The sequence below is a fragment of the Orycteropus afer genome, unplaced genomic scaffold (genome assembly GCF_000298275.1).
Source record: "Orycteropus afer afer isolate SDZICR_OR568_19922 unplaced genomic scaffold, OryAfe1.0 scaffold00041, whole genome shotgun sequence".
Taxonomy (NCBI): domain Eukaryota; kingdom Metazoa; phylum Chordata; class Mammalia; order Tubulidentata; family Orycteropodidae; genus Orycteropus; species Orycteropus afer.
The window spans coordinates 14,680,852-14,696,331 of record NW_006921628.1 but is presented as its reverse complement, the minus strand read 5'-3'; the positions used below and the strand labels follow the sequence as shown (position 1 = coordinate 14,696,331).

Here is a 15,480-nt window from a genome sequence, read left to right as displayed (position 1 = left end):
GTTCAAACCCACCAGCCACTCCTCGGAAGGAAGGTTGGGCAATCCTACTTCCGTAGTGATACTGCCTCGGAAACCCAAGGAGGGGTCGCTGTGAGTTGGGGCCGACTCGACGGCAAATAACAACTACAACAACAATTATAACCTCAGGAGCTCTGGTGGTGTAGTGTCTAAAGCATCTGACTGCTAAACAGTAGGCTGGTGGTTCAAACCTACCAGCCACTCCTCAGAAGGAAGGCTGGGCAATCTATTTCTGTAAAGATAACTGCCTCAGAAACCCAAGGAGGGGTTGGTAGGAGTCAGATCTGACTTGACGCCAGTGAGTGTTTTTTAATTATAACCTCATGGGACCATGGGTATATGTGCAATCCATACATTGGCCAAATGCAAGTTAAGCGAGTATGACTGAATCATCATGAGGGAACATTCATGGTGCAATCATTAAATGCTCAGCAGCTAATTGAAAGGATGGTGGTTTCTACTAATCAGCAGCTTCATGGGATGAAGACTTAGTCACCTGCTCCCATAAAGATTATAGCTAAGAAAACCTTCTGGGGAAGTTCTACTCTGTCCTATAGGGTCCTATGAATTGGAAGAGAGTTGACAGCACCTAACAAAAACAACATATTCCATCGCAGAAAACGGCTCTACAATGAACGAACTATGTAGGGCAGCATTCCCTCAGTGACTTCCCTGCATCATTAATCACACAGGACATAGTAATAAGAGTTCCATGGTTAACTGTATGTTAGTTTCCCAGTTACATTAAGATCAAGCAGGTTTCTTTTTCTACTGAAGCATTTCTAAAGAATTTTATTACACTAGCCCATTATCAAGCTATAAGAGAAATACATTATGCAGCATTTCCCAAATATCTTTAACCATAGAACACTTTTATATGCAGAATATTAAGACTGACTAACAAGATAACACAAAATGTACCAACTGAGGGTACATTTTTTTTTAAGGGTGCTGTCTACATATGATTATGATTATTTTAGCCCATGTACTGTTGCTTTTGTTCTTGTTGTTATATGCTTCGAATCAGACCCAACTCATAGCGACCCCTCCTTAGGTTTCCAAGGCGGTATCACTTTGGAAGTAGATTGCCCAACCTTCCTTCTGAGGAGTGGCTGGTGGGTTTGAACCGCCAGCCTTCTGGTTAGCAGCCAAGTGCCTTAGGCACTATGCTACCAACTGTTATGTCGATTCAGACATATGGAGACCACAAGTGTGACAGAGTGGAACTGCTCCATTTCTTGCCTGTAATCTTAACAGAAGCAGACTGCTAGGCCCTTCCTTCTGCAGTACTGCTGGGTGAGTTCAAACCACCAACCTTTAGGTTAGCCCTGCCAATAAACGAGACAAAGTGTGATGAAGAAAGAGACAGAGAGAGAAAAAGAGAAGTGGGGGAGGTGAGGAAGAGACAAAGGCAGAGAAGGCAGATTAGAAGACAGAAGCAAACGGAGAGAGCCTGGCTGAGAAATGGCAGGAAAATATGGGGTGAAATGTTTCCTTTACTCCAAGCCTTCACTGGTCAGAGAATGGTGGACACTAAGACATTAACTAAGAAGATTCCCTGAAATACTGAACTTTTTAAACCCAAGCACTAAAGGTTTTACCAGGGAGACTCAGAAATGGAAGCGCTTCATCTGTACAGTAAGAGCCAGGAATTAGAAGTTATTTTACTATTAACCTAAATACCTGTCATATATTAACCTGAGTTTTAAAGCCCTGTCTTTTAAAACACTCTCAAATATTTAGGAGAAGATTTTAAATAAAATAGGATTTTGGTCAATTTTCCCAGATGTTCTCCTTATCGTAGTAAATATACCCACAGCAGGATCTGTGCTCAACAAGGGGCAGGCGGTGCTGTTGGAGTAGGGAGGCTTTAGGAATTTCCTCTTCACTCCATTAAAGGGGGTAAGAGGAAATTCTGTGCCAGGGATTTAAAGGGGAGAGAGGAAACTGACTTTCTTTCAATCTTGACTTCTTTCTATTCCTTATAAATCTTTCTCACTGTCCCTTCTGAGTGACAGTGTCACTAAAGAACTAGCTAAAGGCTTTAGATTTAAGATGGTTTGAAACCTTTCTGCTCAAGTTTTGACAGGACAAAAAAGAGGGGGGAGAGTACTTAGCCATGGACCCATAAATCCTCTGACTTGAACTTAGAATACATCTGATACAGCTGCCTGAGGTCTCTACCTTTAGCACACAAAGGTCTCCCCAGCCAGCTTTATTTCAGTTTCTGAGCTTGGAAATGGATTCCGAGAATAGTGTTGAAAGCTCTGGGAACAACATGTAAAAAGAAATGTAAAAGGGGTGGGGAGGAGGCAAAGATTATAAAGATGAAATTAATACCACACCTAAGTAAAGGCTTCTCAACATGTAAGTTGAACCCCAATATGAAAGTCAACTACTGTATGTATCTTATTGTCGGAAAGAAAAAGTCAACATTATTACAAATTTGGCATTAAAAATTCTCCTAAGGAATTGTGTCAGCATTTTGGTTGCTTTATCATCTAAATTCTAGAACTGCTGTCTAGAGCTCCTAAGGCTGCCTGGTTCAGTAAGGGACCTACTCGCTACACATGGCCATGGAGTACCTGAATGAGGAACCTCCAAACCAAGATATGCTTAAGTGTAAAACACACACAGGATTTCAAATATTTAATAATAAAAAAAGAAAGATCTCAGTAATTTTTTATATTGGTTACATGTTATAATAATATGTTGACTATATTAGGATAAATATGATGGATTATTAGAACAGATTTCAATGGCTGCTTCTAACTCTTTAAAATGTGGCTACCAAAAATTTTCAATTACATGTGTGGTTCCCACTACATTTTCTATTGGACAGCATTACACTAAGTGATTAAAAATAGTTTGAAGTGGTCAACCCAGACAAAATGTGTACTGATGTCCAGAGACATTTCCAGGAAAAGGGCTGCTAGCATTTTCTAGTCCCTTCACATCTTCTCTCTGTATACTTTACTACTTGCTCAGCCATCTTTGAACATCTGAAGTTCTTTGATTTTTTTTTCTCTGTTATATGTACAATAAACAGTAGTTAAGATTTTAACAAAGTTACTTCTACTGTATCGGTGGTTCTGAAAACAACCTAAAGCAATGATAAGAAAAACAAGAGAATTACTTATCAAATAAAAACAGCTATGGTGAAGATCTGGGAGACCACTGGCATCATGAGGGGAGGGCAGGGGACCGGAGTACACTGGGTGATACTGTCAGATGGGGTGACACCAGAATGACTGTCTGTTATTTTTTATGAAATTTATTATTTTATGAAAACATCTGTGTAGTTACCTATAGCAATAACATTTTTCGTAAGCTCAGCTTACATTTATCAATATAGCCACAAGGCTAAAACTCTACGCTAATATACTCTTTGAACCTTCTAATGAGTTTCAGGACAGAGCAGTCATTATCACTCAATTACAATGACACTTCAAATCACATAGTTTCTTCTGTACACACTATAAGCATGCACCCACATTTTAAGCATGCACCATTTTTTTGTCACTGCCAATATTTTTATACTCACTGATTTTGTCAAATTTTCTGCTGTTTCAGCTATAATACTGTGGTAATCAAGATTTGTGAATCTGTATCAATAACTTTTTTGAGAATGAAGTAGTAATTAAAGGGAAAGGAAGAAAATCAAAAAGGCTTCCAATCAGTTACTAGTGATATAAGGCTGTAACTAATAATGTAATTCAGTGTACAGAGATTTCACAAAATGATTTTGTTAGTTTTTACATAACCTAAGAAATGTTACATTTAAATAATTTACAGTTATAAGTCTCATGTACTATCCTATATAAAAACTGAAAATAAGTATGACAAAGGATTCTGTATGGTCTGGTATGAGAGGAAGGCCACTGGAGGGAGGAGCTGATACCATGAGTTATCACACTGGGTGACACCAACTCTAGTGGTTGAAGACATCAGGGCCCAGATTCAAGATTAGCAGCATTAAACCTTAGGGAAGTCACCATACTTCTCAGAAGCTCAGTTGTACCATCTCGAAGATGAGTATGTTGAGAACACCTCCCTCAATAAGACTGATGGAAATATTAAATGAGTGAACAAATGGAAGTTCCTGACACAGCTTTTAAAACAAAAAAGAAAAAAGCTGACATCAATACCAACTAATGGAGATCCCTATGTGTCAAAGTAGAACTGTACCCTACAGGGTTTTCAATGGCTGACTGATTGGATGTAAATCACTAGGTTCTTCTTCTGAGGCAGCTCCAGGTGGACTTGGACCTCCAATCTTTTCATTAGCACCTGAGCATAGTAACCATTCACATCACCTAGGGACTCTACCTAATACAGGGAAATGCATGTTAAATGGTATCTCCAGTATCATCATCGCCAGCAGCACCATGTCTAATACCACTAACACCACCACTACCATCACAGCCACCAACAATGCAATCACCAGCATTACGACCCTAACCCTCCCTTTGGTTGTCTGAGAGCCCCCAAGTCATCATATTTTCACATTAAGAATATCTCCCAATTTAACTGGGTTTCATTTTCAGAGAGTGTCATCTCCTTGACAGTAATTCTCAGTACAGTTCAATCAGCTATCAGTATACCGTGTGTCAATGACACACCATCAAACAGCCCTGAGCCAAGTTCACATCTAAGGATGATCCCTGTGATGAGAGCTGTCAGACATCTCGAGATTTACCACACCAGGGACCAAGGCTGCCTTTACTTCACAAAGCCTGTTCTGTGGCTTTGTACAATCAGGCATTAACTTCTCCACTGAGCATACTCTGAGTGCCAGGGCATCCTCAAATGTTTCTCTTAATTAACACGGGACATATACATAAAAGATCAGCCAGATGGAAATGAAATATTTCACTAATAACGGATGAAACATTCTGTGCCAAACGGAATCTTTATTTCAATAAAATCATTAATTAAATTTCAATCAATTCCCTTGCCATTTCATGGCATTCACTACAGAACAAGATATCATTGGCTATGCCACAGAACAGCAAGCAACAGATGACCAATCCATGGACACATCCAATGTTCCATGCAAGGATAGGGCAAGGAAAATTGGCATTGTCTTGAGCTCACCTGACAAAGCACTCCAGTGAACAAAGCAACTTTTCAGAGTACCAGGAATTTAAACAAAGTTACAAGGCAGATGAAAAGTGAAAGTATGATCATGCCAAAGTTATTTTTAGTGGAAAGCATCTTGTTTCCACCTTTTCATGACAGCTCCCTCTAATGACAAAGCAAGATAGTATCATGTTCATAAAGACACTAAACAGTTGCTTTTTAAACAAGCCAAGATGCCTTTATAATTTTCAGGATAATTGAAATGTGAAATCCTCATTGGTAGCCTCTGAGAATACTTATTTGAATGAGACCCCAGTTCTTACAAGAAACATGGAGTAAAGGAGGAGAAGTTATAAACCTGCATTTCCAAAAGAGTGATACTAATAACTACAGGGAGAGAGAGAGGGAGAGAGTGAATAGAGAGAGAGACAGAGAGACAGAGAGAGAGTAAGAGGGAAAGAGAGAGAGAGAGAAGATTAATGGTCCTCTAAGTTTGGAAAGGGAGCTCTGGTAGCGTAGTGCTAACCAGAAGCTAACCAGAAGGCTGGCGGTTCAAACCCACCAGCCACTCCTCGGAAGGAAGGTTGGACACTCTACTTCGGTAGTGATACTGCCTCAGAAACCCAAGGAGGGGTCGCTATTCGATGGCACATAACAACAACAACAAGTTTGGAAAAGACGTTGACTGAAACAAGGATTTTTTTCAATGCAGAACTCTTCAAAGGGTCTAACCTGCCAAAGTGTAACATGAAACTTCAGGAGGGCATTTCATATATCTTGATTTATTTCCAGCAGAAATGAACAGATAACTAAAAGCCACTCTAGTCCAACTCAACATTTAGTCCACATTGTAGAATATGCAACTGAGCCCAGAGATCCATGTGGAAGCCCAATCTTTAGATGGGCTGGTCCACAGCTACAGTTTGTAGAAGCCTACCGTGTTTGCATCACTGTGGAGAGGGTGATACAGTCACAAGAAGGAAGCCCACAAGGGATAAAGCAGGCAGACACAGGTCACCTAAACCATAACTGAGGGTGCTAATGCAAGTTAATTGTATAATTGCAATATAATTGAAACATTCTAGGGAAGAACCAGGATCCATTTTACCAAGTAAAAGGCAAATGATCAGTGTGACCTAAGGCAGGAAGGTGGGATGCGGGTAGACAGCAGTAGGTCAAGGTGACACATCTAAAGAAGACTTCAGGCCCAAATAGAACATCACAGTAGGAATTAATCGCATAACAGAGTTAGCTTAAAGCTAGATGCCCCTGACCTTGGACAATCCTTAATTTTAACAAAGACTATTTCACATTATGAAGACAAAGAACCACCAAGGAGCAGAAGAGTCTAGTGTCTGAATACATCCAGCCTTCAAGACAGACTTAATAAGCTTGAGGCATGGTTATCAATAAGCAGAGCTCTTTGGAACACAAACCATTGATGCTATACAATGTATCCAGCTTTAAAAATACAGGCCCACAAATCTTATCGGCTATTATGAAATCTCAAAAGTTTCCAAAACTCAAGTGTGGTGTTTTGTATTTGGGTGACGGGGAGTGGGTGGGTGGGGGCTTTTTGTTATTTATAATTCTGGTGTAAAAACTTAGTGGGAAGACAGTTGAAGCTCCCGAGAATACTGATTTTTCCCACGTATTGTAAATACACATCTGCTTGCACAGAAATATTGATGCATTTAAAGGAGGTAGTCCCAGATCTTCCTAGGTGTCTTCTGGAATATATATGGTATATACACCACAATACGTTTCTAAAACATTCTCAATTCCAAAACATCCGGCCCTAAGGGTTTGGGAAAAGGGATTGCAGACCTGTACCATGTGGCATAGTGAACATACTATGTATTAGGAAAAATGTCCTTGCTTCCACTCACTTGCTAAGATGCTCTAAACAGAGCTGAAATGAACCACCTGTGAGTTTCACTAGAAAGGGCACACACAATCAATTTGGATCACTTAAGCTTATTGAAGACTTCAACTCATAAAGCACCAATAAGTCTGAATCAACAACTCCTGCAATCTCTTATTGTAATAAACAAGATTTTAATTACCTCAGACAACAAGCATGCAATGAACCTCTACTTTAATAGAGCTCTCAGAGGTTTTATCTGGAGGTTTTTCTTTGCATTATCTCCAACTTCAGCTATTAGTGGAAATGCCATATGATGCAATTCTTATTAGCATTATGCAGACCTACCAAATAAGACCAAATGTGTGTGGAATAGGAAGAAAATTTAGGAGACGATAGAAGCCATTATAGGTAACCATGATTGGACAGATGACAGATCGTAGAGTAACTGTTTTAATCAATGGAATATACTGTGCATTTACGGATACTTGATGATAGCAGCAAACTCCTTTTCACCACGTAAACATTTTCATAGTTTCCAGGTTTTAGTGCGTGGCCATCTTTGAGGGGTCATTATCCTGCCTACCACAACTCTCACACTGACCTCTCTTTATTCCTTCAACTTACCAAGTATCACCTGCCTCAGGGCCTTTGCACAGCCCTGCCGGCCCCAATCCATCTCTTTCATCTCAGTAAACATCACTGTCTCCAGAGGCCTTCCATCTCCTGACACAAAATGACCCTTTCTTTCAGAGACCATATCATAACAGAAACTATATAGCTACTTTTGTGACTGTTCCTTTATTTCTGTGTCACCACAAGAGTACAAATACCTTGAGGTCAGTGACCCCACTCTCCCTGTCCACCTTTGTATCTCAGTATCTTCACAAATGAGATAACTCAATAAAAAGTTATTGGTAGATGAGCAATAAACTGGGCTGGGGATTGCAGCCCAACATGAACTTTCTTTTCTAACTTTAACTAAGCTGTAAAGAATGCTGGTTATTAAAGGGTTTTTGTTTTATTTTACAAAGACTTTATCCCCTCTCTGCCTTCTATTCCAAAAACAAAACAAAAAAGTAAATTCACTGCCACTGAGTAGATTCCAACTCAAAGTGACCCCTTATTGGGTTTCCAAGGCTGTGAATCTTTACAGAAGCAGACTGCCTCATCTTTCTTCTGTGGAGTGGCTAGTAAGTTTGACCAAGGGATCTTTTGGTTAGCTGCCAAATGTGTTAACCACTCACTACACCATCAGAGCTTCTTTTCCTTCTGGATGTTTTCAAGTGTAGAAACTGTAAGACTAGGATTTCAGCCAGGAAAATGTGGAGAGTTCTAATTTCTAAATGTGTATAAAGTAAGTTGCCCTAGATGAACTCAAAGAATCCTGGGAGGTACCAAACCTATACAGTTGTGTTTTTTTTTTTTCTTTTTTTTGCCTGCTCCTTAGGGAGCAGATCCAGCTTCTAGTGGGGCATATGCTCAAGCATCAACTTGCAGATCTAGAGTGACCAGGCTGCTATAGAAATTTCTAAGGTCATGACTCTGCTTCACATAGGGTCGAAGGGAACAAGTGACACCTATGCTGTTATATATCAAAGTACAAGCTGAATATCTAGGCACATTTCCTTTAAAAACTACAAGATAATGGAACAACTTCTCAAGAGATGAGTCCTCATGATTTAAATATATGTAACACTGCTATACAGGGAGCTCTGGTAGCATAGTGGCTAAGACACTTGCCTGCTAACCAGACGGCTGGCAATTCAAACCCACCTGCCACCCCTCGGAAGGAAGGTTGGGCAATCCTACTTCTGTAGTGATACTGCCTTGGAAACCCGAGGAGGGGTCGCTATGAGTCGGGTTTGACTCGACGGCACATTACAACAACAACATGCTATGCAAGTATAAAAGGCATCCTGGTGGTTTAGTAGTTGAGGCACTTGGCTGCTGACCAAAAGACTGGGGGTTTGAATCCACTAATGGGGTCGCTGTGAGTTGGAAACAACTCAATGACAGCGATTTTTTTTTTTTTAATAAATATATACAAGTAAAAAAGGCTCAATTCCACTAACACACTGCATTCTCTACTTCAGAGTCTCATAACCAGGGCACTACCATTTTGGCCCAGATCATTCTGTTCGTGAGGGATGTCTTGGCACTGTACTGTTTAGCAGCATCACTGGCCTCTACCCACCAGATCCCAGTAACACACTGGCCCCAAATGTGACAACCAAAAATATTTCCAAGTCCTGATTCTTGTTCCAACATGGATGAACCCTGAAAACATGCTGAGTAAAAGAAACTACACATAAAAGGACAAATACTGTATGATTACCTTCTTATACGAATGTTCTAGTTACCTAGTACCGCAAATGGGATGGCTTGAAGAAACAGGAGTTTATTCTCTCACAGTCTGGAGGCTCTAAGTCTGACTTCAAAGTGCCAGGCTCTAGAGGCTGGGTGAAAGCCCCTCCACATTGGGCTTCAGCTCTGCCTTCTGCTCCCAGCACTTTAGTTGGAGGGTTTTCTTCACTCAGCTACTGGCTGCTGAGGCTGACAAGCAGAAGGCACAGTCCCAATGTTACCAAACCACATGGCAGGTCATTAATTCAAGTCCACTGAAAGTCCCAAGGTCGGCAGGCTGCTGAACAACAACCTGGCTACCAGCAGGGTTCAAGTGTGCCATAAGCTAGAGACCACTCCCAAAGCTATTTCGTATATACAAAAGCAGACCACAGCCCTAAAGCAGCTACACAGCTGCTCAAAGTAGATTCTACCATGGCGTTGATTACCAGTCTCATCATGGGGAATAACTACCACCAGGTGCCCAAGCACTCAACCAGGCCCAGCCAAGTTGACAAAAAAACTTAACTACCGTAATGAAATAGGCAAATGTATAGGGACAAAGTTACCAGTGGTGACTGGGGTAGGAGGGCATGGGAAAGGAGGAGTCATTGCTTAGGAGGCACTGAGTTTCTATAGAATAATTTGAAAGAGGACAGTGATAATGGTTGTACAACATGATGAATGTTTCCAACATCACTGAATTACAATGTAGCAATGCTGAGTTGGCAAATATTTTACAACAATGTTGTGGTTATAAGGTGCCATGGAGTTGACTCTGACCACAGTGACCCTAGGTACAACAGAATGAAATACTACCCAGTTCTGAGCCATTCTCACAATCCTTGCTATACTTGAGCCCGCTGTTGCAGCCACTGTGTCAACCCATCCCTCTGAGGCCTTTCCCCTTTTTCATTGACCCCCCACTTTACAAAGCATGATATCCTTCTTCAGGGAAGGATCCCTTCTGACAACATGACCAAAGTAAGTGAGATGACTTCTGACCATTTTTGCTTCCAAGAATCATTCTGGCTGCACTTCTTCCAGGACTGATCTGTTCATTCTTCTGGCTGTCCATGGTACTTTCAGTATTCTTTGCCAACATCACAACTCAAAAGCATCAACTCTTCTTTGGTTTTCCTTATTCATTATCCAGTTTTCACATGCATATGAGGCAACTGAAAATATCATGGCTTGGGTTAGGTGCACCTTAGTCTTCAAAGAGACATCTTTGCTCTTCGCCACTTTAAAGAGCTCTCTTGCAGCAGATTCATCTAGTGCAATGCATCATCTGATGTCTTGACTGCTGCTTCCATGCATGCTGATTGTGGAACCAAGTAATACAAAATCTTTGACAATTTCAATCTTTATCATGATGCTACTTATTGGTCCAGTTGTGAAGATTTTTGTTTTCTTTATATTGAGGTGTAATCCCCACTGCAGACTGTAGTCTTTAATCTTCATCAGTAAGTGCTTCAAGTACTCTTCACTTTCAGCAAACGAGTTTGTGTCCTCTGCATATTACAGATTGTTAATGAGTCTTCCTCCAATCCTGATGCTGTGTTCTTCTTCATGAAGTCTAAGTTCTCAGATTATTTGCCCAGTATACACACAGTAATAATATTTTTAAAAAAGGTGAAAAATGTCTCCAGGTAACTGCCAAATGTTCCTTGGGGCAAGCACTGTCCCAGGTTGAGAAGCACTGCTCTAGTCTACCCCTCCAATCTATCTATCTCAGTCTATCCCAGCAATGACTCTTTTCTGGCCCTTCACACAACGCACATAGTCAGATGAATAGTGTCCCCAATCCTGATACATTATGACATGATAAATTAAAATTTTCTTACTTTCATTTTAGTTTCTTAGAAAACAATGTAGTTATGTGCAATGAAAGAGACCAAGTCTGAGATGTACAAACCACATAAATCTCAAGAGTTTGTGTTTATAAAGAGCTTGTGTACAGGAAATTAACATAAAATATTACAGACACATTGCTGCAATAGTGAACAACTTTTTTGTGCATAAAGTTAAACTTGATCCAGTTACCATTAATTTATGAAAAGAAAGTTCCTCCAAATATATCCACCAAGTAATTTAACAGGTTTATCACATTTAAAAAAGCAAGCTATGAAACAGATGGACTTCCATGACAAACCTTATTAACGGAGCCTTACGATCCGGCATTACTTACAAGAAAAATATTTAAACAATTTGACCAAAAATTAAGTCTGGGCACTGCTGGGGCCATTTCAAATTAGTTTCTGAATTCGCTGACTCTCTTGGAGCAAAGGAAAACTAAAATATTCATTTAAAATTATAAGCTTGCAGAAGAATATACATCTATTGGATATATCTTTCCAGAATCAAATGTAAAGAGGAGACAGGAGCATCTCGGCATTATGGGTAGAGATGTGATTATGAATGAGGTTTGAGTTCCCAGTTCCTAGCCCCAGGGGTCTTCTTTTCCAATGCAGCAGCCAGATTAAATTTTTAAAGCTTCAAGTACAGGTCTTTTGTCCGAAACAACACTCACCAAACAAATGGCAACCCAATTCTAAGACAAAAAGGCTTGAGAGCAAAGTTGGCTAGACACAAACTACTCCCTCAATTCACAACTCACTGGGACTCGGTCAACAAGGTCAGAAGGGAAACTCCACACTTGAAAACATGATGTAACTGGTTTCTAGGAATCAAGTTTTCTAAGTGCAAATAAAGCTAAGACTTCTAAGAAATGATTCATTCAACTTAAAGGGAGGAGGAGAGCCCATTAAGTACAAACTCTACTCATGTGACCTATAATTAGCGTGACTAGGACAAGAAACATCACATAGAGAGGAGGTCTAACAGAGGGAAAAAATTGGTAGTGAGAATTTGTCAATGAAACAAGAAATATGAAGCATTTTCTCAAAGTAGCAATCTCTGGTTTCTCTGACAATCACAGGAGAGACACATATATGTGCATATAAACTAAAAAAAAAAAAACCCATTGTCACGGAGTTAATTCTGACTCAAGGCAACCTCCACTAACTTGCCGAGACTGTAAATCTTTACAGAAGGAGACTGACTCATCTTCTTTCTGTGAAGCAGCTAGTGGGTTTGAACTGCCAACCCTCTGGTTAGCAGTCACATGTCTGAGTCACTACAAACCAGAGCTCCATATAAGTGCATATGTTGTTGTTGTTTGTTGTTGTTACATGCTGTTGAGTCGGACCTGACTCATAGCAACCCCTCCTTGGGTTTCCAAGACAGTATCACTACTGAAGTAGATTGCCCAACCTTCCTTCTGAGGAGTGGCTCATGGGTTTGAACCTCCAGCCTTATGTTTAGCAGTCAAGTGCCTTAGCCACTATGCTACCAGAGCTCCTATAGGTACATATAAGCACCTCCAAATGTTGGAAGAGCACTCCATTGCACTGCCTTCATGCCTTCCCCTGGAACACCTAATCAGAGCCCTGAGCCTGGAACATTCACTGGTAACAGAGCTGGGTACTGAGCCTCCCTCTATCCTAGTTTCTTTTTCCTTTTCCTTATCAGGGAACCTCCTTCCCTATTCTGGATACAAAGCAAATCTTCTTTGAACTGCTTATTGCCTAAGTATGTGCATCATATGGCAGCTAGCCAACCTCACTGCTATGTCTTTTCCCAGCTGGGAGGGAATGGGGTCCTCTGCCTGCAGCACGGAGGAGGGTTGAATGGAGATCCCCAGCCCTGCACTGGCCATGGGGGACCAACGCCCACATATGTTGTTGTTATGTGCTGTTGAGTAGGACCCGACTCATAGCGATCCTTCCTTGGGTTTCTGAGGCAGTATCACTATGGAAGTAGACTACCCAACCTTCCTTCCATGGAATGGCTGGTGGGTTTGAACTGTCAGCCTTCTGGTCAGTAGTCAAGTGCCTTAGGCACTAAGCTATGGGAGCTCCCACAGCCACATATAGAACTGATTGTTATCTGTCTCTTCTCTGTGGGAGTAAAGCATTATTCCAACCAATGCCTGTATGAATCTTGTCTTTCTTACAGAGACTTAGGACCTTGGCTCCACAATAAACAGAAATATTGACTTCCTCCTGTTGTAGGGATTATTTACTTAAGTTTCAGAAATGCCTAAAGGGTCCATGATGGGCTTGGGGAGAAGGCAGGAGTTATGAAACCTTGTAAGTTACAATGTAAACCTGTATGTAGATATATACATGCACCTACTCTGTAAAGGGCATCCAAAACATTCATGAGATTCTTAAAGCAGACCATGCCTTAACAGAAGTTACAATACACTAAGAGTGAAAATTTTCCTTGGATACCTGGCTCCTTTGATTGAAAGATAACAAATACTCAGAGGCACATAAAACGTTTCTGTCTAGCCAAAGGCTTGAACTTATAGCACAAAAGGCTTGTAACATGCATATCTCAGTATTGTAGTAACGAAAGAATATCCACACTAATCAAGACTAAAAGGAATATAAGGTTAGCAATGGAAGGGATATGTTGTTCCCAGCCAACATTAATAAACAAGTTTTGAAACTTGCTCCCTGCCTCACCCCTGCTCCAAGATGATACACATCAGCACATGACCTAGTTGCACCCACACCCTTCCTGTTCCTGGCAGCATGGTTCTGTGAGAAAACCAACACAGGGGAAGCAAAATGTCACCATCGATCCCAGCAAAGCTAACAGGATTCATGCCACCTATGGCCACAGCCACTACCTAAGCAGCTGGCAGGAGGAAAAAACCTCAGAACAACTTCCCTACTGAGAAGGTTTTGAGACTCTTCTTCATATGTCAACTAACTTTTCTTTTCTCTGAAGGGTGAAAAAAAAAAATCACCAGAGTTTCTATAAAATGTCACCTTTAGAAAGCACAGTTTCAGAAACGGACAGTGAACAGAAACTGTGTCAAAGAACCAAATGACTGAAAATCATTGACCTGGGGTGAGTCTGCTCAAATCACGATGTCTGTGACTTCTATGTGTTTCTCTAGATGAACAAAGATGAGGCACTTGAGGATAGACAGCCTCCTGCCACGTTGGAGATAAAGGATTTCCAAAGAGACAAAGGTAGGTACCGCACAAGTTTGATTTGAAAAATGACTGGAGGTAAAGACATAGTATCTCATTAATGTATAAACCCAAAGCAGTTTGAGATCTCAAGTTTCTCTCACCTCAACAGGAAACCTCCTGCCATTGATGCTGTGTTCAGAGCCCGCCGAGCCATTGCTGTGGCCCCAATGAAATTCCACCTTCTCAGCTTTGAATCTGCCAGGCAGGCCAGCGCCACTCACAAAATAGTCATCTTTCAGAAGGATAGCCACTGTGTAAAATGGAAAGGAAGGGAGAAAAATGAAGTGAGTTTCAAAACCAAACTATGATTTCTATGTTGTATGTAACAAAATTCATGATTACCATGTAGCTATTAAAAAAATTAGCCCAAACAAGTTCAAAACACCAGTCATGGCAACCTCAGGGGGTCACTCACTCACTGCCACTGAATTGATTCTGACTCATAGCGACCCCCACTGGGTTTCCAATGGTGTAAATCTTTATGAAAGCAGACTGCCTCATTTTTCTTCCATGGAGCGGCTGGTAGGTTCGAACCACAGAGCTTTTGGTTAGCAGCCAAATCCCTTAAGCACTATACCACAAGAGCTCCTTCAGAGGGTCAGTGGTTTGCTCTAAATCAAGACAAATCCCAGGGAATGGTTTCAGAATTTCTTAACCATTTAATAGATGGGGGTTAGGGGAGACAATGACAAAATGTATTGCTTAGAATCAGTATTGCCTAAATCTGTTTGATGATCATAATTATCTGCAGAGTGGTTTTTTTTTTTTTTTTTTTTTTTAAAGCTTTGATTCCTGAGGTTACCCAAAGATAGAAGGTAAAGTAAGATGGGAAAAATATATGAAAAACCAGATGTGACAGCCATGGTTCTTTGATTGAAAAAACTTAGGCAAAATGTAAGGAAATAAAATTTGGGGGTCCTCCAGTATTAAGGCAATAAAGTGGTAAGATTATCTTGGACTGGGGTGCCATTTATTGTATTCGATAACAGAGTCAGGACAGTGTAGTGCAGAATATAATCATTAAGGCACTTACATATTGGCAGATAATGAGATTCTACTTCTTTTTAATTTTAAGTGTAAGAAAAATTCTCTTAGCCCACCCAATAGAACACATAA

The 15,480-nt window shown here is 40.6% G+C and overlaps 1 protein-coding gene across 1 annotated transcript in view; it reads right to left on the bottom strand.

Moving 5' to 3' along the window:
- The window catches only part of PTPRG (protein tyrosine phosphatase receptor type G), a 995,540-nt gene that overhangs the window by 417,478 nt on the left and 562,582 nt on the right, over positions 1-15,480 (bottom strand). Inside the window, exon 4 of the mRNA XM_007937293.2 lies at positions 14,466-14,614. Within this exon, the coding sequence (XP_007935484.1) occupies positions 14,466-14,614 (149 nt within the window). The remainder of the gene's footprint in view (positions 1-14,465; positions 14,615-15,480) is intronic.